Source organism: Filobasidium floriforme (assembly GCF_021052385.1).
Source record: "Filobasidium floriforme strain CBS 6241 chromosome Unknown HD553scaffold_24, whole genome shotgun sequence".
Classification (NCBI taxonomy): Eukaryota; Fungi; Basidiomycota; class Tremellomycetes; order Filobasidiales; family Filobasidiaceae; genus Filobasidium; species Filobasidium floriforme.
Genome location: NW_025763645.1, coordinates 115,919 through 136,568, shown reverse-complemented (window position 1 = coordinate 136,568; position 20,650 = coordinate 115,919). Strand labels below are relative to the sequence as shown.

Here is a 20,650-nt window from a genome sequence, read left to right as displayed (position 1 = left end):
TAGCACCTGCTGCACTTCAGCTGCAAGGCTGATCCTTTCGACCTGATCGACCCTCGCATCACACACACACACATACATCTAATCAACGTCTTATCCTTACCTAGCTACACAACTCCTTCTTTCGCCTGGTCAGCAGCAATCTCTACTCGTAACCCGCCACGATGAAATTCGGACAACGTATCAGGGTGAGTGATCCATGATCTTTCATCCGGTCCTTGAGCCAGGACCTGTTGGAAACCTTCTTGGCTTTTCGCTGATCATCGATCCTCATCGTGACTCCTGGCTGATCTCGCTTAAAACCCTCTTCCGCCTACGTGCCTTCCTTCTTACTCCTCTCCTCCTTGGCCTCCTTGAACCTCTTCTCACCGGATGCCTCAAACGCAAACTGCAACTACAACTCCAACTTGGCAACGACCTACAATACAATATCCTATATCATAATCTAGTCCACCCTCTACGCAGAATGGTCCGACCAATACCTCGATTACAACGGCCTCAAACGAGACCTCAAAGATAACGCGGGGAACGGACCTCAGGGGATGAGGAGGTGGACAGAGGGGGACGAGGCGGCTTTCGTGAAAAGGTTGGAGAAGGAGCTTTTGAAGTGTGAGAGGTTTCAGGTGGGCAAGGTGAGTACGGTGTGGGATGCGATGCGATGGGGTGGGGTCGTCTCGAGGTCGGTTGAATTGAGAGATCGAGATCGAGGTTGAGAGCGGGACTGTGGTAGAGCTGAGCTGATTCGGTCGTCGTTTTTGTACTTTTCTCTGCTTTCAACAATACCTCTCTTCCTCTTCTATCAAAACCCGTCCTCCGTCTTTATCCCTGTCGCCCACCTTACATTTGAACTGAACAGGCCGACGAACTATCTACGAAGATCACCTCCCTCGAACATCAAGTCACTCAGCTCGTCCAGTCTTACGATCAGAGTCAGATCCAGTTGGACCCCCAGTCCCAGGCCCAATCACAATCCCAATCCCAATCACAGGTCGTCGGGACCCAAAATTCGCAATCTCAGATTGGGAAGATGAACACAAAAAAGACAAAGACGGACGTTGATAACGCCCGGGACGTGGAATCCGGACAAAGACGGCAAGTGAAAGATAACGGACTCGCCCGGAGCCTGGATGCTGGGTCGGACGACGAGGACGAAGATTTTGCCGCCGAAGCCGATCAAGACGAAGATGATGAGGAGGAGGATGAGGAAGATGAGAGGGCACGAGACGATGACGACGCCATGAGCGAAGCTTCTTACGACGAAAAGTTCAAGGACTTGGAGGAAGAGGTGGCTACGCTCGTAGCGGATGTGCATGATCTAGCGCTTTATACGAAGTTGAATTTTACGGGGTTTGTCAAGATCGTCAAGGTGAGCCGTGTTGCGTGTCGGGTTGTGTTGGATCGGGTTGCGTGTGTGGTCTTTCTGTGGGCCGGTAGAGGGTTGGGAGGATGTGGATGCTGATTCGCGGTTCGAAACTTTGTTCTCCTTTCGCTTTTTCTTTTCTCGATTTCATAGAAACACGATGTGAGTGCAGAAGACATCGTATTCGAGACTCAACATTCGTGCAAGCCAGGATTTAAGCTGATTTTTCTTGGTCTTTGTTCCGCCGTCGTTTTTCGCTCCGACCCGGATTAGAAAGTCACCGGGTTCAACCTCAAGTCGTATTTCAGCGCCGAATACCTGGACAAGCATCCTTTCTACAAGGTCAGTCGACGACTCCCTGTCTGCGCGTCAGGTTCCGTTTGAGAAGACACGCCTTGTAAGCGGGAAATCAATTATATTGATGTGGATTTTTTCCCGGACGCGCTCGGCAGTACAACTACGACGGCCTGATCGTCAAGCTCTCTCGGTTGTTCGATCTGGTCAGGACGCGTGGACACCCGATCGAAGGTGATTCGGCGGCGGGTGGGACGCAGAACGCGTTTGTTAGGAGTACGACCAAGTATTGGGTGAGTCGCGAGTGTCTCCGGCGAGATTAGGGTTGGGATGGAAATCGGTGGAATCGAAGGTAAAGAGGAGCAAAGAATGCTGATTAGAAATGGTTCGTTTGATGGGACAGGTTCACGAGGACAATATCGTGCATCTCAAGTTGGCCATTCTCAAGCAGCTTCCCGTACTAGGTTGGTCCCGCTTCCAGCTGTCGTGTGCCGAACTTCGAATGCTGACATGCGCGCCGCACGCAGTCTTCAACCCTAGCAAAGAGTTTGAAGTCAAGGACTCTGCCATCACGTCCATCTACTTTGACAACGAGGGGCTCGAGCTCTACTTGGGTCGTTTGGAAAAGACCGAGGGGGCCGAAGCTATTCGATTGCGATGGTACGGAGACGTCAGCAACAAGACCGTAAGTTCGACGACGTCAAGGAGATCATCCCCGGGCGGCATTCGCTTATCGCTCCTTGTATCCGCAGATCTTTGTCGAGCGAAAGACCCACCGAGAAGACTGGACCGGAGAGAAATCCGTCAAGGCTAGATTCGCCATCGCCGAACACAAGGCCAACGACTTTATCGCCGGTCGATTGACCATGGACGACGAATTTGACGAACTGGTCAAGCGTGGGAAAAAGACGGTCAAGGAGGTCGATAGCATGAAGCAGTTGGCCAACGAGGTGCAGTACGCCATCTTGACCCGAGGTCTCAAGCCTGGTGAGTCGCGTGGTCTTCGTTGGACTTCCGTCGACACGAGGGAGTGATCGCTTACCTGTGAGCTCTCTCGCCAGTCATGCGATCGTTCTACAACCGGACGGCTTTCCAACTTCCTGGAGATGCCCGAGTGCGAATCTCGCTCGACACCGAGTTGACCATGGTCAGGGAAGACGACTTTGACGGCAAGCCCCGTGCCGGGAAGAACTGGCGACGGACCGACATGGGGATCGATTTCCCGTTCGACGAGGTGGATGCCAAGGACAAGGAGGTATTTCCCTATGCCGTCCTGGAGGTCAAGTTGCAGACGCAGTTGGGTCAGGAGCCGCCTACCTGGGTGACCGATCTCGTCCATAGCAACTTGGTCACCCCCGTTCCCAAGTTCTCCAAGGTGAGTGTCAAGATAGGCTAGATCGAGATCGACCGAAGGCTGACGAGATGAGCGTTTGTCGACCAGTTCATCCATGGATGTGCCACCTTGCTGCCCGAGCGAGTCGAGCTGATTCCCTTCTGGGTAAGTCGGGTCCACTTTTGCGCCTCTAGCACATATGCTTGAACACTTTCACTGCTGTAGCAACCTCAAATGGACCGAGACATTCGCCGACCTGCCGACCCCGAGACCGCTAAAAAGGTGGCCATCGAACGACCCCATAGCGCCAACGTCAGCTCGACGTCGGGTACCAACTCGGTCCCCAGCCCGACTCAGCGATATGAAGAGCCCAACAGCGAAGGCGAGGACGATGAATATCTTGTGCACCCGAGTCACAACGAGGTCAAGCGCCTGAACTTGCCTCCCGAGCTCATCAGGCAGGCACAAGAGGCTCGTGAGGAGCGAGAAAACAATGTGAGCCGCGGGTAAAGCTCAGGGATCGATCTCGCGTTTTGACTAACTAAGACATCCTGTCGATACTCAGCTAAAAGAGTTGGCCGCCACTGGCAAAGCCCCTCAACCCGTACGGAGAGAATCGACCGCCAGTCAGCGAGATTATGGCTTGCGTCTCGATATCGACCCTCTGCAGCCCAGTCGGTCTTACGACAAGAAGTACTCGCTTCTCGACCCTCGAAGCCTGCAGAAGCTTTTCAAGGCCAAGCAGTCGGACCAGAACGACCGACAGCCTCCTCTTGCGGAAGAGGGCGAGAGCGACGACGAGGCTCGTCCCTTGCCTGAAGGAAACGGGGTCGAGTATACGCGTGTCCATGCGCCGGCGGACAAGCGGATAGCGATTCCCGTCAGGATAGAACCCAAGGTGCGTGCAGTGTCAGCTGGTGAGGTTTGGGCAAGGTCAGGACGCTGACATTTGTCAAATGTGTTTCACGTCTACAGGTCATCTTTGCAAATGAGCGAACCTTCCTCAAGGTCAGTACTTGGTGCATCTCTGTCACATGTGCGAAAGCAAAGCTGACTTTCGGAAATTGACGCTCATAGTGGTTACACTTTGGTATCCTGATCGGAGGTATCGCCACCACCTTGCTCAACTTTATCGAGCCAACCGACCGGATCGGCCTCATCTCGGCGGGCATGTTCACCCTGACCGCCTTGCTCTCCCTTGCTTACGCCGCAGGGATGTACACCTGGCGGGTCTTCAAACTGCGACGACGTGATGCGGGCAACTACCACGACCCTTATGGTCCCACGTTCCTCTGCGCGGTGTTGGTCGCTTCCGTCCTGGTCAACTTGATCCTGCGTCTCAAGCAGCTGTGATTTCGACCCTTGTTCCCGTTCCTCAAATACACCCCTTGTATTTCTATCCGTACACGTTCATTTATAGAGACACACAGAAGGACGCATGGAATGTAGGTTCGTTATTCCGATCATATATCTTATCATATACATCGCGTGTCATTTGAATCCGATCTGGGCAGCTAATTGTACTTCCAGACTTGTAACGTCTACAAAAGAAGGCGATGTTCAACGAAAGGTGATTGAGCGAGCAGTCCTTTCTAGGTTATCTGCAAAGTCTACTTCTGCCCCAACAAGAAGAGTGATCGTGCGCATTGTTAACTGAACGCTCATACAAGACATTGGACTTTCGAGCAAGTTGAGCAATGGGAGTAACAATGGCGTAGATCCCTTGCGAATTCCTCAAAGACCCACATTTCAAAAAGGTCACCAAAGAGCTTTCCGTGGTAATAGTAGACTTGATCGCTGCTAATGCTTCTGTAATTGCCAGCGAAATGGTGGGTCATCGAGTGAAACAACGAGGGGACGGTGGCGATGCAGGATGCAGGACAGTATCACGGATTTCTCGTGTATTTCAGTCTGACAATCCTAGAGCAGACTATTCGTAAAGTACATTTTCGTCTACCGTAACTCATAGTGTGTGTCCACCGTGACTAGCTCATGTCTTAAAGGCAAGTCCTTAGCTGTCTTGTACTGCCCCAGAAAGTTCTCGCAGGCATGTTTGATCAAGTCTACCGGCTCCTTGGAAGCATCAACCTTGTCCTTGTATTCATCGCGAATCTCTCCAACGCTTCTGACCAACGCAGCAAAATTCAATGTATGGACTGGAGCAATGGGCAGGCCCAGTTTGTTTTTGGGGAAAACGCCAGGGATCTCAAAAGTGTACCGGAACTCATCAGATCTCTCGATGGCGCGATAGCCGTAGTGCTCTTTATCGGCTTTGTGATCGACAGCGTCCTTCGTGGCACTCTGGTCGCTTCCCTCCGATCGATCACTAGAATCTTCAGTAGAAGACGCCACTCCGCCCTCATATGAAAGGCTACCCGTATTGGCCTTGGTTGGAGTCGAGACGAAGCCGTTATTGCTAGCAAGGGAAGGGTCGTTGTCGGGCATCGCGAAGTTATGCGAGGTCGAGATAGAGTGCTGTAGGCAAAATTGCTTGTTCAGGAAGAAGATGCGATATACAAGCTGTTTGTATGAAGAAAAGGTAGATTCCCCTTTCTCTTGGCCATATGACATATCTCTATATACTGAATGTCAAATGATGATTGCGCCTTGTGACGATGCATTCTCAGGGCTCAGATCGAAACACGATAAAGGAAGCACAGTCTCCTCAGAATATTTGCCCCAAACGAGATTCACTGACTTGGGACCAGGTCGTTTATTAGGCCACCAAAAGGATCGATTGCGCTGCAAACATGATTCTTCCTTGAACATGTTTACTTCTCGTGTCATTCCGCCATGAGACAGAACGTCTTTGTTATCCCTCGCTCCTCCCTGCAGTTGACTGCCAAGTCTGAACTAACCCTGCATGGGTATGGCAGGTAGATACGATATGCATGCCTTTGGCGAGACATTTGTTGGTTTCCTTCAAGATTGATTGGGAGTTCCCAACAATTCTCTACAGGTGGTTCATGCACAGGTAATAAGACACGAGTCGCCGGACAATTCAGTCTCATGAGATCGATCGGTAGCCATATCGATCTTTCAGTATGGTATATCCATCTTTGCCGATAGGAGCGCCTAGATACATACTGCTTGAGCCCCATGTAGAGCTTGAACGTTTTGTGCTTTCCATGACAAAACCTTCTTCATACCTGTCGATCTGGTCTTCGGGCCTCCCGCGTCTCAAGCGACAGGTTGCAAGAGAACAATAATACTCCGGGGCTTTGTCGGATATTCGGGCCGATCGTGGTGGATCCCCTTTGATCATCGTGGATCGAGGATCTTCACTACGTTCCCTTGACAAAAGATCAAAGGTGTCGTATGCAATCGTATCACGTGCGGCGCGGAGAGACGGTGGCGAGCGCGAGTCAAAGGTGAATCATCGGATGGTCGGATGACTCGGTGACGACGTTCGGGAGGCGGGGGAATCGATATAAAGGAGACACACACAGCTAATAAGCACCGGGCGAATCTGTTAGAGTCATCGATACAGTGGACCCTATAAGAGACTTATCGAGGACCGATCATCATCCGATCTAGCGAGAGTTGACCATAATACCCTTCCATTCAACCCACGTGAAACGAAAGGATGGGCGGTCGCGCGTTTCACAACCGAGGCTTACAAGCCCCGCGCCTCGCTCCGAAACTCTACACTTCGCTGGTCACCCTCTACCAACCTGTCCTGGAAGAGCTCTACGCACGGGTGGTCTGTCTGCCTTCGGTCTGGGAGAAACCGGATCATGGGGACATTGATTTCCTCGTCGTCGAGAGAGACGACTCGTCGATCGACCCGGTTGAATTAGCCGATCGGCTGGGGGCCAAGGCGTTCATCGTTAACGCACCGTCGACGAGCTACGCCGTACCTCATCCGGACTTTACCTCCAGCTCAAAAGTCATCGTGCAGATCGATATCAGAACCTGTCCGAAAGAGACGTTCGACTGGCAATCGTTCACGGGGTCATATGCCGATCTAGGGCCGGTCTTGGCTTTCCTCTTACGGCCCGTCGCGCTCAAGATCACCGATAAGGGATTTTTCCTGCGCGTCCCTCCAAGTCAAGCGTACTCGAAAGGGAAAGAAGATATGCTTCTCCTGAGCAACGATCCCGAGGCGGTCATGCGCTTCCTCGGGCTGGACGAAGAACGCTTCAAAGCGGGCTTCGCGACCGAGTTCCAGGTCTTTGATTTCCTCCTCAGCGGACGCCTTCCGAGACCACAAAAGCTGTCCGGGGGTGAGTTGAGGAAGAAGGATAGGGTGTTGGTCAAGAAGCGTCCGATGTTCAGGAGGTTTGTTGAGGATTACTTGTCGAGGCAAGGTGGCGAGCACGGGACCGAAGGCGATGGCAATGGCGATGGCAAGGGCGAGGGCGAAGGCGAGGGCGAAGAAAACGAAGCGGGGAAGTACAAGTGGGAGACGAAAGAGGAGGTGAAGGAGGCTGCTTTAAGACATTTTCACCGTCAAGTAAAATACGAGGCGATGTCGTAAAGAAGGGTGTTTCCGGCTAGCAAGGTACAACACCGTATTGAGTAGTGCGGTAACGAGATAGATAGTAGTGTTCTATAAGCGTATGTAAATGTACTTCCGGATGTCTTGCCCGATTCTTGTCGATATTACAGGTTGTAACGTGTTCTCACGAGGGGAATCTGCCGGTAGCACACTTGCTTGTCTTATGACGTGCTTCCTCGCCTTCAGATGAGCTAGTCGCTCGGATCGCCTCGCGCTCGAGTTCCGATTCTACCTATCTCGCTGCTCATACTTACCGTGGCGTCACCTGACCAATCCACGCGGGCGATCTCTTGGCTAGCTTTCTGAACAGTACAAGAATTTCAGCCCAGACAAGTTCCCATTGAGCGTTGCGCCTAACGTGTGAACATGATCGATGAGGATGGAGCAGATGAGCGCGTGGGATCGTCCGGCTCTCGGATGGTGGCACATCGTTTCGAGGTTGATGAAAAGATGAATCGCGCTTCGCCAACCGAAATGGAAACCGAAGAGAGCATTTCGAGCTTGAACTTTGTTTGCGATAAAGAGAGGTGCCCGCGTCAAGATCTAGATGATTTGTGAGATCACCTGATTCCTATGATTCTTGTTGCTTCTCCTCCAAGGTCCTTTGACTGCATTTACGTTCCAAAGGACGGGTTGCGCCTCCTCCTGACAGCAATTAGGAGAACATTTATTCCTCTTAAGCCTCCGTAGAAACAAGATCTGGTTGACGCTGGCTGTCTTTTCGATGTGAATGCACGTAATACAACAAAGTCGCTGGTGAAACACGAGCAATGCGCGGGTTCTCTTTCTTTGGAGGCGCGAGGCGCTGCAACATCTCGGCTAGTACTTCCTTTGATCGAATAGTGGTAATGTGATCAAATTAGACATCATTTGATAAGCGAGAAGGTTTGTACACCAAAAGGCCAGGATATATAAAGCGGGTATGCGATGCTATGTGTGACCGTACAATGATGTTGTGAAATCTGAAAACAAGGCGAAACAACACCTGTAGCCGCCAAGACACAGATTGATCACACCAAGAACGAACAGGCGTTGCTTTCCAAAGATGGCACAGCACGGTCATGACCCTTTGTTGCCAGGGTGTGGCGACACTCCGACCACTGAAGACTGTGACAAATGGTTCACTGAAACGTGGGGCGGCCAGGCGTCACAACGGTCTTGGTCTCCCCAGGTGTCAGCACGCTGGAACAGTGCTGATGAAGAACTATCCGTCGGCACAGCGGCTGGCTTGACTACAGAGAAGTCGGTCATCTCTCGCGCACAGCATGATGCGACGGATGCCGAATGTGCGCCGTCTGCACACACACCAATGCGATCCAGAGGTCTCGAGCATCGGGATCGTGATCCTTTGCAGCAGGAGAGGGATGCTCTTTTCCCGGTGTCATCGACCTCATCAATCCTCGATCCAAACACCTCATTAGTATTTCAGCTCCTTGCGGAGACGCTTTACAGCAGTCATACCCCTGCCTCATCTCATAACACGCTCTTCCCTCGAGACGACTCCTCAGTCGATCCACCGACACATGAGACAGAATCCGATCCACCGACCGACCAAGATCTGTCAATGAGCCCGATACTACCCGGATCTCTGCATTGCGCCAACAATTTTCACCTGTACCGCAATACAGGGGTGAAACATCTTTGGTACGTCGTGTTTACCCCACGATCGGACAGGGACAAAGATCACAACGGGTTTCAGATCGAGTTTTTCCCGCCAAGGGGAAGGATGAATACATCAAGTGTATACGCTCCGGTGAGGAATAGGGTATCAAGAATCAAACATCAGTGGAATTTCCTCGTCTCGGAGATGAGCCTGAATAAGGCCGGGGATCCTCCTGCATTTTTCCTCCTGGCAGATGACAATCCCATCATTTCGTTACTGACAGAAAGGGCCTTGAAGGAGATCTCAAAGCAACTTAAGGTGATCATGATGCCATTTCGCCGCCAATGTCGATGCGAAAAGGGACGCATTGCATGGATTTCAGAGAACCGTCAGCGTTGGATCACTGCAATCGATGAATTGAACAGCCGTATGGCAGTGCTGGGTTTAGCACTGCAAGTCAGAGACATGTTGAACTACATGGCAGGCACAAGATTAGCATCCTATGCACGGCTGGATGAAACCGAAACTGCAGAATCACTCGCAAACAAGAGGGACATATTGTGGTATCAGGCAGGAACATATAGGCTTGTGAATCACCTGTAATGCAATGAGGGGAGTAGAGGTGAACCTATAGGTATCCAAGAGCCCTTTCATTGATCACATTGAAATAGAGCGTCTCTCACAGAGGTTCTATTGTGGAATGTCGCTTGTGTACAGCGTCTTGTATCAGATTTTCAGATATATCCCTGATTGTAGCGCCTGGATGATAACAATTTGATGATAGAATGTGTCATACAACATGCTGAGATCAATATTGTTGTGGATCCCAGCTCTACTACTCTGATCAGGATCCAGTCAGCAAGCAAGGTTATGTCATGACAATATTGACGATTAATGAGCGATCTCGTACAAAACAATAAAACAAACAAATCGACTAGAATGACAAAAGGGGAAAAGGTTTCATCCGGATGACACTGCGCTTGATCACAACCTTGCTGTAAAGAAAACCACCACCTCCTTTCCATTCATCCCCATCAACAAGGAGAAGGGCAAAGTACTGTGGCATGCCACAGTGCTGATGACCTTGTCTATGCTTTGAGGATCATACCAATGTCCAAGGGCAAAGGCTCGGTCCAGGATGAAAAAGTAGACTTGAAATGCCCATATCAGACATGCTGATAGTAGTACCGAAGCAAACATGAGCACAAATCAGTTGAATGACATCAAGGCCAGCACCTTGAGACTGAGATCAACTTACGAAATAGCAAATCGTCTCTGTTCTTCTCCTGCTTGATCACAAAGTACCAGAGGGTACCAAAGATGTTGACGATGGCGTCTGTTAGGTTGCCAGCAACCTGCAAATGCTCTGGGACTTGCGTAGGGCAGTAGGTAGATAAATGAGTGTGATAGCAGATGAACTACATAGTACAAGAGTGACTTCAGTAGTTAAGCATTACCTATTGTATCCTATAAGTACCCATAACCCTACCCTTCCTTCTTTTCTGATCTCTCGCTGCTACTTTGGAAAGAACGTCGCTGCCATCCGGTAAGTACAGGGCTCTCTCTGTACAATACAAATCCAATCAAGGTCGAAATTTTGATACTTCGGCATTCGACCGGTTCTGCGCAAATTCTTCACACACCTCCCACATGGAAAAACAGACCGGATTGACTATGGAAGAACAGGAAACGTTGACTATTGAGGCTAGTCATCTCTTATTGGACAAGGGGTACTACTACACGCACGACACATGCGAGACAACGACGATGCTATGGAGGAGGACGACGACGACAATGATATGGAGGACTAGTACGATATGGAGGACGACAACAATAGACTATTATGGCATGCAGGACGAGGACGATACAGAGGAGGAGGACTATATGGAGGAGGACGTTGACGGCGATGACTAGTACGACAAGTACGACATCGAGGACGGCGGCCACATGGATAAGCGGAATGTCTGGGGTGTTCAACGATTAAGAATGACCTACGATTAGAATATGCAACTTGCTCTCTTTTTTCTCCTCGACGACCTTGATGATGGTGTTAGTCTGGGCGTCCCAGCTTCTTGCAATGCGTTTCGCTTGTCTCAAAGTGAATGGGCGTCTGATGTTGTTGAGAGCCTTGATGATCCCGATCGTCCATCCGAGTTGCGCCGCCTCCCTATCCCTGCAAGAAATCAGTATAAGAAGAGAAATGAGCATAGGAAGAGGAGGAATCGTGTTGATCATGTGGTGCCTTGAACATGTGGTCTCACCTGATACTAACCCCGGAATCGACCTGACCAAGCAGCATCGTAGCGATCTTCGTCTCAGGCTCAAGGTTCTCGTAATCTTTCTTTTGCCTTCGCCTGCGCCTGGATCTTTTTGAGATTCTTGGTGATGTTCTTCATTGCAGTCTTGACTACATCTGGAAGGCTTCTTCCAAGCCAGATGGGAAGACTTGATACGATAATAACCTGAGAGTACGCAGATAGATGCGATAGACGTGATAGATGTGATTGATCAGTTCTTGATCGACTCCAGGTTCTAAGTATTCAGTTTCCTTGACCCGCCTGGATTATGCTGGTTGATCAGCTCTTGAAGCCTGATGATCTCTTGGTGTAACAACCTTGCATTGATGATCTGAGGGATGGTTGGGGATCGGCCAGAAGCTAATCAAAAGCTGAATCATCCTACTCAGTACAGTAGTGCATCTGCATTGTCACCTGGTGAGATTTCCTACCTGGATCCTTGGGATCTGGAGCCTGACATATCTATCTCACAAAGACAGATATGACAGGTGACAAGTCATTTTCTGAATCCCCTAAGTAGTGATGAAACCTCTGCATTATGCCTACCAAATCATCATCAGGCTTCAATGCCTCATGAAGTACATCCCCCTCGACCACGTCTCCCGACTGTTTTGGTCTGTTCAGATCTCCTCCTTGAGTCTCCTGAATCTCTCGTATTCGACTATGCTGTTGAGTCCTGATCGAGGTTGAGGAGCAGGAGAGGCTATTGAACCGTCTACTTGCTACTTGACACGACCCAGGGTGATGCCAAGGAGGGCGGGCGACGCGTATATTCCGGGGGATTCATCATCATCAACCACAAGCTCTCGAGCATATCGAGCATATCCACAACCCAGCTCTAACATATGTATTTAGTAGAGTCACAGCCATAGTACACACTCAATTACATCATAATCATCACCCCCGACGCATCCTTGTCCGGTTCTGATGACATGTGGTCCAGCAAAAAGACCGCCGCCGCTCCCACGGCGATAGCAGGAGGACCATCGTCGGCATCGTCTACGGGAGGGAGGAATACGTTTTCCATCCTCCAGCCTACCCTAGTCAACAACACCTCTCAAGGCAACTTCAATTCCAATTCCAACTCTAATTTTAATGTTAAGGGGAAGAACTCGAATACGAATCGGGAGCTTTGGATAGGACGTCTACCGGCGAGCTTGCATCGAAAGGTCTTATCCTACCTCCCTGTACCGGATGTTCCTCGGTATGCGGCGGCTTGTAAACAGCTGTCGGGGTTGGTTAGGAATGCCGAAGAGACGTGGAAGGTCAAATGCGAGGTGCTTGGCGTATCACTGGGGCTCGACTCGATTTCGACGGCAGAAACGAGTACGAGTACGGGTACGGGTACGAGTGTGAGTGGCCGAGAGAGACAGGGTGGGGATGAAGATGAAGATGGTATGACCGGATTTGGACTTGGGATCTCAACTACGAATACGAACGGGAGCGGGAACGGGGAAGGGAATCGGCACCGAGCACAAGGGTCCATATCGAATTTGAAGTCTATGACGAACCCCGCTGCGGCTGGCAAACCTGGAGCGTTCGCTTTCGAGGACAACGACGACGAGGAGGATGATTTTGGGGATTTCAGCGGGAGCGGGACGATACCCAATTCCGGACAAACTAAAACTACTGGTCTTGCTCGACGATATAGCAATAGCAAGAGCTTGAACGTCAATTCACAAGGTATCGATATCGAGGTACCAAGCACTTTCAAAACCAATATTCCAGGTGTCGCTACTACCGGTGGTGCTGGTCATAGTAAAATGAAGAATAGCGGGACGCCTAATCTGATGGACTTTTCCGATGGGTTCGATGATCTCGATTTTGACTTTGGGTCGGTCCCGATGCCTTCGAATTCTGCTAAATCGCCAGAGAAGAGTAGAGGGAGAGGGACGGCCGGACACTTGCAGAAGAGCGGGTTTTTCGCATTGCCAGCTGTAGCGGTGAATATGTTGGATCCACGGACGAAGACGAGGACGCAAACGCAGGGTATGGAGACTGAGACCAGTTCTAGTCCGTGGTATGAAACGTATAAGCGGGTGCATAGTCAGTTGATGCCGTATGTGAGGATCTTGAGGACGACTTCTTCGACTTCCACTTCGTCGAGCCAAGAAGGAGGAGGTGGAAATTCGACGAAGACGAACCTCACACCCACTCAAACGCTATCCCTCCTCTTCCCTCAAACCTCATCCCACTCCCCAGACTCGCCAGTTCCCGGCCCATTACCGCTCGTCGACCAAGCGACCGTCCTAGCGCGCCTAGTACTCCTCCTTACACCCCTTATCGAGCCTTGTGCGGATTGGGCATGGTTGAGGAGGGTACTGGTGGGTGGGGGAGGGGTGGTCGATCGGTGGGATGGGGGGTGTTTGAGTGGGTTTGAGGGGTTGGAGCGGAGAGTGAGGTCTAGTGGGGGTGGGACGGGGGGTCCAGGAGGAGGTTCCGGTGCAGGTGCAGGTGTGGCTGCGGGTTCTGCGGTGGATGAGAAATTGGTACAAGAGATGAGACGCGTAGCGGGCGCAAGTTGGAAAGTCTACACATCGATGGCCAGGTCTAAAGCGTTATCTTCGCCTTCGAACTCGAGATCGCGATTCAGGTCTAACGGGAGCGGGAGTGGGAAGGGCACAGGGACGGGGACGGGTACAGGGATCTCGTTTACAGCAGGGCTCGGAGGGTGGGGTGGGATAGGAGGGACGGACGCGGATGAGGCCGGGTGGGAGTTGGGAAGGGTCTGGGTGGAGAAACGGGAGGTGTTTTACGAATCTGGGTCGGGTGGGAAGTGGGATAGCGGGGAGAATATCGTGTGAGTTCACACCAAGTCTCTGCGTGGGGATTCGATGGGACACTTCGTCTTGCCTCGCTTCGAGCTAAAACGTCGATCTTGCAATGTGATGTTTTAGTAAATTGCCGGCCGCAAAGGGAGAACCGGCGACACATACCCTGGACTTCACCCCGATGTCGGCCGTCTTTATGGAACGCATGTTGACGAGGATTCGGGAAGACTGTGGGGAGGCCCTGCGGATCTTCGGGACCGGAACGGGCGGAGTCGCGGATGGGGGAGCGGGAGCGAGCGTGGTCAAGCGGTTTGTGGATCGTCTTGTTGGCGAGGTGGTGCGTCGCGCCGAGTCACAAATCGTTTGACCCCGGAGTCCAGCTCATCTTTCGGGGTTCTTGTTGCGTTAGATATCGGAATACGTTTCGTCGCTCTTGTCCTTAACACGGCTGCTCTCTCAAGATCTCTTCCTTACAGCGACTGCGGCCACGTTTGTGCAAGTATGGCGCGTCGTCGATGTTGCCAAAGAAGTCGTCAGGCAAGCCATGTCGGGTGGAAAGGAAGGCGACCAAGTGGAGAAACAGGCTGTCGAGGCGGTCGGGAAAGAGGCGGAAAGAGCGGTGTACGTGATCAAAGGAGACGACGAATCCACAACGCGGTGGCTGACATTGTTCTGGACTCGCAGTTACGCAGCGTTCGAGCAACATATGGACGAGTACCTCGAAGACGAAGTGGAGTGGATAAAGAATGTGCTGGACAAGATGTGCAAGGCGTGGGACACCAAGGAAAGTTACTCTCGACCGGATCACATCTGCTCGTCAACGGTATCCTCACCTGATGTTTCTTGCGAATCAGATGGGCAACGCTACTACAACGCAACCGACGCAAGCGGCGACGTTCTTGTCTTCAGCCAACCCTGATCAGGTGAAACGAAACGTCCTCGCCGGATTTAGGGACGCCTTACTCCTTCCGGTCACCATCGTACCGCTCACCGTTACGTACGGGATGAACGCCATCGTTACCGGCGGAACCCAGGCTGTGAACGGTCTAGCGATGCTAAATCCTCAGCGATGGACCGGGCAAAGTGGTAGTGACGGGCGAGGAGCCACGAACGGTGCGCCAGCGGTCCCTGTCGATCCGGTTGAGGGCGCCGAGATCGACAAGGAGAAGGAGAAGGCGGAAGACCTCGAGGAGGTCGCCGTACAGCAAGATGAACCGAAAGATGGAGGCGAACAGATGCAGCTGCTTCTCTCCCTCGACACGGTCCTCGAGTTTGTTCACGCCGACCGAGAGTGCTTGAAGCGCATAGAAACGTTCCAGGGGTATCCGAGCAAATACGGCAGGAAGGTCCGTGAAGCCATCGAAGAGGTATTCATTCACTTGCTGCGTGCAGTGGCGGCGCGCCATATCGTGCCTGCCTGTAACAAGTGGGTCAATGTTCTCTTCTAAATGCCTCCAGGTGGAGTGGCTGAATGGAACCGTTGCGCAGGGCGATCCAGCAAATGACAAACTACAAGCCCGAAGACTCGGCCGAAGGTACAAGCAATCCGCCTTTGCTTCAGTATCTTGAACTGGTCAACGTTGTCGACACCGTGACGTCGATCCTGCAGGTCTACTTTGACAAGGATCTGGTAAGCAGTCCGGGTCATATTCACACGGGAATCTAGCTGATTCCCGACGATGACGGTACAGGCGAAATACATCGACCGAACGGATTTCCTCAACGCAGCCATGCAGGAGAAAAAGCGATTCGAGGGTGCGCTAGACGACGCGGTCGCAGCTGGTATGAATGCGGGTGTAGAGGTGCTCATGAATCAGGTCAGTCCACGTGACCTTTTCTGTAAGCTCTAGCTCATGCTGATTATCCGTTCGGGGTAGGTCGAGCATATCATTCAGACACGCACACAACCGGGCGAATACTGTCCCTCGCCGGACCAGAACCCGGAGCTCGGTCCGACAAAAGCCTGCGTCGACGCAATCACCTGCTTGGAGGTGCATTGCAAACTGCTGAAGGGTAGCACATCGAAAGAGGTCCTGGAGGTCTTTTACCAGGAAGTCGGTTTGCGATTACAGAAGTGGGTTACTCACCAGAGAAAGCTTTCGTCGCTGCTCTGCTGATCAGTTGCCTCGGCCTGACAGCATCTTGCAAAAACACATCAAGCGCCAGATCATCTCGCTCGATGGCGGTTTCCAGATGATCGCCGACCTCAACGCTTACTACGCATTCGTTGCCTCGCTCAAACAACCTCGAATGGCCGAGGAGTTTTCGAACCTAAAGATGCTCGGCCAGGTCTATATCGTCGCCGACGCGAAAGACTTGGCGCAGATCATCCGAGATGTGACGCGATATGGAGGCACGTACCGACCGGAAGATCTCTACGAATTCATCCAACGCAGAGCGGATTGGAAAAAGATTGAAAAGACTGTCGATAATGTGCGTCGACTGCAGCGACTCGTCGTGATGTGTTTCTCGTAAACTTTTGCTGACCCGATGTTTTGCACGCAGTCCATGTATTCCCTCTCGGTCAAGGAAGATTGTATAATCATGTGAAGAACAAGGGGCTGTAAGGTTTACTGTATCTAGCATCATCTCATGTCGTGACCATCGTGTCCAAGAACGAACGATCGACTATATTACCTGAATGGCGTCAAACCTTACCCTCGAGCACGTCGTAGATTGCCTTTTCCAGGGTCCGCTTGGCGTGCAGGGTGGGCGTGGTGAATGGAAGGAGCATCTGGGTCGTGTACACCACCTGACGATACAAGGGAAGGTCAGCGGCGATGCCCTGGCGAGATTTTGATGACCTGCTACTCACTGTGATACCAGCTCTCGGGTCGATCCTACACGAACAATTCAGACATCAGCCAAAGACGTGCATCAGACATATGACCCGAAGCGATCTGCACTCACCAATACTCGGTTCCCGCCGCGCCCGACCAGCCGACGCTACCGGACCTCCTCCCCACCCCACCCCGTCGTCGACCTTCGCCCCGACCATCCTTTGCGTCGGGCCGGGTGATAAACATCCCCATACCCGTGCTCCAGTCGTATTCCCCCGGCTGCAAGACGTGTTCAGGAGCAGGTGGGTCGTACATCGGTCGAGAGTTTAAGGAGGCGGCGATGTCTTCCCTTGCCTTTTCGGTCGGTAAGGTGGGGGTGAAGAGGGAGATGACGGATGAGGGGGAGAGGATGGCGTCCGAGGGATATTCGGATGAAGTTTGAGTGGCTATTTGGTAGCATTTGAGAAGGTGGGTGAGGAGCTTGGAATAGTCCGTCGTCGTCGAGTAGATCCCCCCGCCCCCGGCTGGGTATTCGATCTCTTCACGGCTGCCAAAAACAACAATCAATACAGATTTCGGGCTCGATTCAGTCAAAACATCCTCGATCGTAAAGTGTAAAGTGACCATAATAATATAGGCAACACCTGATAACTCACCTCCGCGGCAATTTCAACAAATCACACTGACCCACCAACTCTTCATACACCCCCTTTTCTTCGTCGTACCACCTCAGGGGCATCAACCTCCCTTCAAACCTCTTCTCTTTATCGCCGAAGGGATAATAAGTCGTATTCACCATCCCTAGGGGTTTGAGTACGTTTTCTTGCAAGTACTCTTCCATAGCGAATTTCTGTCCTTCACCGGAGAGGGTTTGGGGGAGAAGGTTGACGGGCAGGAGACCGTGCGCTTGAAGGATATCAGGGAGGATCAAGGCGAGCCATTCGGCGGAATTACCGTATTGCCATCGAGTCCCGGGTTGTTCGGTAAGGGGCGTGTTGATGAGGTTTTCCTGTAAGGTGAAATAATAGCACGCAAGGGTCAAGGTTCGGATTTTCAGTTCAATTCTAGGCTCGTATACAGTATGTGGGGTGAAACGGGAGGTCACGCAGCTCATAATCCATGACCCTTAAGCGGAAAGAGAAAGAAGAAGAGGTACAGTACTCACAACCCGACAACTATTCACCCACCCCCTCCCCTCCTTCGTCCAATCCTTCCAAGCCCGCACTTTAGGGCTCATCTCTTGTCCGAACCCGCTGGTTTGGTTTAGCATCATCCCTAGTGTTACGAGGATTTTGGTTTCTTCGAATACGGGCTGGGGTTGAATACCTTCGGGGTCGTTGGAGTTGGAGGTGTTTGGGACGGGAGAAGAAGAGGAAGAAGAGAAACCGGTAAGGACCCGAGAAGTGGCCCGGGCAAAGGCGGGGGAGTAAGGGGCGAGTGGGGTGGTTAGGGAGAGGATGCCGCGGTCGATCAGTTGCAGGTAGCCTGTTGAACGTTCGGAGTTGAGAGCGGGATGGAAAAAAAAAGAGGATGCGTTGTGGTTAGTGATATGGTTTTATTGAGAAGGTACCGGGATTCAAGGTTTGGTGATTGGGATGGGATGCCGTGCGACAGATACGAGAAGACGATAGAAGACGATCGAATACCGGAGAAGAAGAAAAAACAAGAGAGCGTGAACCGGGACCGGGCGACTCACAGACGCTAGTGATCAACTTCGTAGTACTCGCAAACCACAAAACATCATCAAATGCCGCCTTCCGATCCCCCTCGGTTTGTTGGAGCGGATCAAACCACCCGGCCCGACCGTCAAAGATGGGCCCAGAGGCGTTGGAGATGGTCAAGCATTGCGCGGCGTGGGATTGACCGAGGGTGGTGAGGAGGTCTTGGAGGTAGGTCTTTTGGGGTTCGGAGAGGGTCGGCAGGGGGGCGTTTGGGGCGGGCATTGTTTTCGTTGTTGTAATTGTGTGGTCAGAAAGTAGATAGGTCAAGGTTGGGTCGGAGGAACGGTAGATGAATTGCGAATGGGACTTGTTATCAACATGGCCATCTGTTAAATAGGGGTAAGCCCAACGTGTAGAACGTCGTGGAACATCGAACGCTCTCTCTCCTCCTTCGGTCATCGGTCATCGGCGTTCAACTTCAATTCCCTCTCGGCTTCGGCCCGGCAGGCTAGCGAGAAAAGTCCGAAACGCCGAGATTGCTTGTCACGTGATATAGTCGATGGAAGGGGGTGGGTGCGGGAAGGAGGCCGCGTGTTTCATGTTGCGCCGCACGGCGTCTTTGGTTGAAGGGCAACCGCTGTTTCGATCGTTACGGGGAGTGATACCTGAAACTCGGCCCTGGCCTTGTCCTAGCCCACGGCCTCCTCGTTCCCTTCCCCTTCCTCCAACCCTGCGCGTTCCTTGTTTTGAAATTCGGTTGGGGCGGGGGCGAAAAGCGAAAGGAGGATGATCGGATGATAGGATTATTCACGAGGCTGGTTGTGTCATTGTTATAGATGTCACGTGACGCACAGTGCTGGATTGGTGCTGCAGCAAAAGTCAAGAGTCAAGACGACGGCTGTGAGATGAGACAATGTCAAGTAGTGTTGGCAGGCCGTTCAAAACGTGAACACCTTGGCCCTGAACGCCGTTTTTTACCACGCAATCCCCAGAACGTGAACGTGAACGTGAACGCCGTTTTGCTGAACGCCGTTCACCCCTTTCCAGAGCCGTTTAGCCCAGCGTCGAACGTTTTGAACGGCCAGAACATTTGAACGCTTGAACGTTCAAACGTTCAATGAGCTCGTGAACACTTTGCATAATTTCGAGCCGTTACAGAGTACAAAACGTTCATTATAAATCACCTCGATCATTATAAACACATCTATTAAACGTCAATGTCCATGTCGATACCGTCGCTGTTCTTGTTCTCGAGGTCGATCACCTCCGTCTCGTCTTCGATCTCGATCACTTCGGCAGGAGGCTTGGCCGTTTTGACCGGCTTCGGGAACGTTTGCCCGACCGAACGTTCACGGGCCTTCGCGTTCTGCTTCTGAACGGCCTCGACCCACCTCTTCTCCGACAGCAAGTCGTGCTTCTTCCAGTCCCCCACCAACATCTGCGAACGGGAGGTGTTGGGGTCTAGTCGAGTACGACGAGTCGACATCATGAGGCCGGCCTTGGAGAACGCCCGTTCGACCTCGACCGACGTGGCTGCAAAGGAAGACGTTTAGACGTTTAGATTTGTAGACGTTCAAACGTTCCGAGACGTTCAAACGGCTTACCTGGCGTTCCAAGAACATCCAGCGCCATCTGCCTCAACCCATCCATCGGCGGCTGATGGACCCACCACAACAACGACGACCCGTGGAACGGCGCACTGGCGATGTCGACCTTGGGAGCGTTGATGTAGGTGTCGAACGCGTCGGCCTCCACAACATCCGCCTGCGAGTCCTTAGCCAACAAGGCGTCGAGCTCTTCGTCGTCCTGAACGTCCAGAACGTTCGAACGTTAACAGCTCGTTCACCGTTCAACGCCTGAACGGGAAGACTCACCTCCATCCCAGCACCGACCTGCCCCGATTCTTCGAGGCCTTCGACGTGGTAGAACGTCTCCCACATCTCCCGACCCAGCCTCTTCGCCTCCTCGATCCACGCAGACTCCCACTTCATTCGGACCATGTAGGCGACACGGTAAACGGGGTGAAGGACTGAACGTTTTGAAACAGTTGACG

General features: G+C 52.0%; 7 protein-coding genes across 7 annotated transcripts; 4 read left to right on the top strand and 3 right to left on the bottom strand.

The window, feature by feature from the left end:
* Window positions 1–161: 161 nt before the first annotated feature.
* On the top strand, window positions 162–4,337 carry HD553DRAFT_277094 (putative vacuole fusion, non-autophagic-related protein; the record flags this gene model as incomplete). Its single annotated transcript, XM_046177987.1, has 15 exons — window positions 162–185; window positions 447–629; window positions 854–988; window positions 1,145–1,372; window positions 1,631–1,699; window positions 1,810–1,944; window positions 2,055–2,115; window positions 2,179–2,336; window positions 2,404–2,626; window positions 2,701–3,026; window positions 3,093–3,149; window positions 3,210–3,479; window positions 3,550–3,882; window positions 3,960–3,992; window positions 4,062–4,337. The coding sequence occupies 15 exons, from the start codon at window positions 162–164 to the stop codon at window positions 4,335–4,337; spliced, it is 2,511 nt and encodes an 836-aa protein (XP_046033467.1).
* On the bottom strand, window positions 3,945–5,429 carry HD553DRAFT_362833 (uncharacterized protein; the record flags this gene model as incomplete). The annotated part of the gene is made up of 3 exons (XM_046184009.1): window positions 3,945–4,525; window positions 4,731–4,793; window positions 4,942–5,429. 3 exons carry the CDS (start codon window positions 5,427–5,429, stop codon window positions 4,399–4,401), a joined length of 678 nt encoding a protein of 225 aa, XP_046033466.1. The 3' UTR covers window positions 3,945–4,398.
* A 1,051-nt stretch (window positions 5,430–6,480) lies between these two features.
* HD553DRAFT_318203 (uncharacterized protein) lies at window positions 6,481–7,728 on the top strand. The gene has a single exon (XM_046180843.1). It carries the CDS (start codon window positions 6,571–6,573, stop codon window positions 7,462–7,464), a length of 894 nt encoding a protein of 297 aa, XP_046033465.1. The 5' UTR covers window positions 6,481–6,570; the 3' UTR covers window positions 7,465–7,728.
* Window positions 7,729–8,530: 802 nt separating this feature from the next.
* On the top strand, window positions 8,531–9,691 carry HD553DRAFT_326367 (uncharacterized protein; the record flags this gene model as incomplete). The annotated part of the gene is made up of 1 exon (XM_046181702.1): window positions 8,531–9,691. One exon carries the CDS (start codon window positions 8,531–8,533, stop codon window positions 9,689–9,691), a length of 1,161 nt encoding a protein of 386 aa, XP_046033464.1.
* A 1,032-nt stretch (window positions 9,692–10,723) lies between these two features.
* On the bottom strand, window positions 10,724–11,387 carry HD553DRAFT_326366 (uncharacterized protein; the record flags this gene model as incomplete). Its single annotated transcript, XM_046181701.1, has 4 exons — window positions 10,724–10,760; window positions 10,835–10,926; window positions 11,084–11,261; window positions 11,350–11,387. The coding sequence occupies 4 exons, from the start codon at window positions 11,385–11,387 to the stop codon at window positions 10,724–10,726; spliced, it is 345 nt and encodes a 114-aa protein (XP_046033463.1).
* An 859-nt stretch (window positions 11,388–12,246) lies between these two features.
* On the top strand, window positions 12,247–16,807 carry HD553DRAFT_337160 (exocyst complex component Sec10-domain-containing protein). The gene is made up of 10 exons (XM_046182266.1): window positions 12,247–14,185; window positions 14,283–14,493; window positions 14,566–14,777; window positions 14,841–14,940; window positions 15,011–15,582; window positions 15,645–15,786; window positions 15,848–15,973; window positions 16,034–16,230; window positions 16,295–16,589; window positions 16,662–16,807. The coding sequence occupies exons 1-10, from the start codon at window positions 12,318–12,320 to the stop codon at window positions 16,704–16,706; spliced, it is 3,768 nt and encodes a 1,255-aa protein (XP_046033462.1). The 5' UTR covers window positions 12,247–12,317; the 3' UTR covers window positions 16,707–16,807.
* Window positions 16,660–18,879, bottom strand: HD553DRAFT_362818 (beta-lactamase/transpeptidase-like protein; the record flags this gene model as incomplete). Its single annotated transcript, XM_046184008.1, has 6 exons — window positions 16,660–16,908; window positions 16,972–16,996; window positions 17,067–17,483; window positions 17,593–17,945; window positions 18,102–18,421; window positions 18,633–18,879. 6 exons carry the CDS (start codon window positions 18,877–18,879, stop codon window positions 16,804–16,806), a joined length of 1,467 nt encoding a protein of 488 aa, XP_046033461.1. The 3' UTR covers window positions 16,660–16,803.
* Window positions 18,880–20,650: the final 1,771 nt, after the last annotated feature.

What these genes read in the sequence shown, in the direction of transcription:
- HD553DRAFT_318203 (XM_046180843.1), top strand. Translation starts at nt 6,571, where the DNA reads ATGGGCGGTCGCGCGTTTCACAACCGAGGCTTACAAGCCCCGCGCCTC.
- HD553DRAFT_337160 (XM_046182266.1), top strand. Translation starts at nt 12,318, where the DNA reads ATGTGGTCCAGCAAAAAGACCGCCGCCGCTCCCACGGCGATAGCAGGA. An exon ending in ATCGTGCCTGCCTGTAACAA is followed by an intron (nt 15,583 to 15,644) that starts GTGGGTCAATGT and finishes ACCGTTGCGCAG; the next exon opens with GGCGATCCAGCAAATGACAA. An exon ending in TTGAAAAGACTGTCGATAAT is followed by an intron (nt 16,590 to 16,661) that starts GTGCGTCGACTG and finishes TTTTGCACGCAG; the next exon opens with TCCATGTATTCCCTCTCGGT.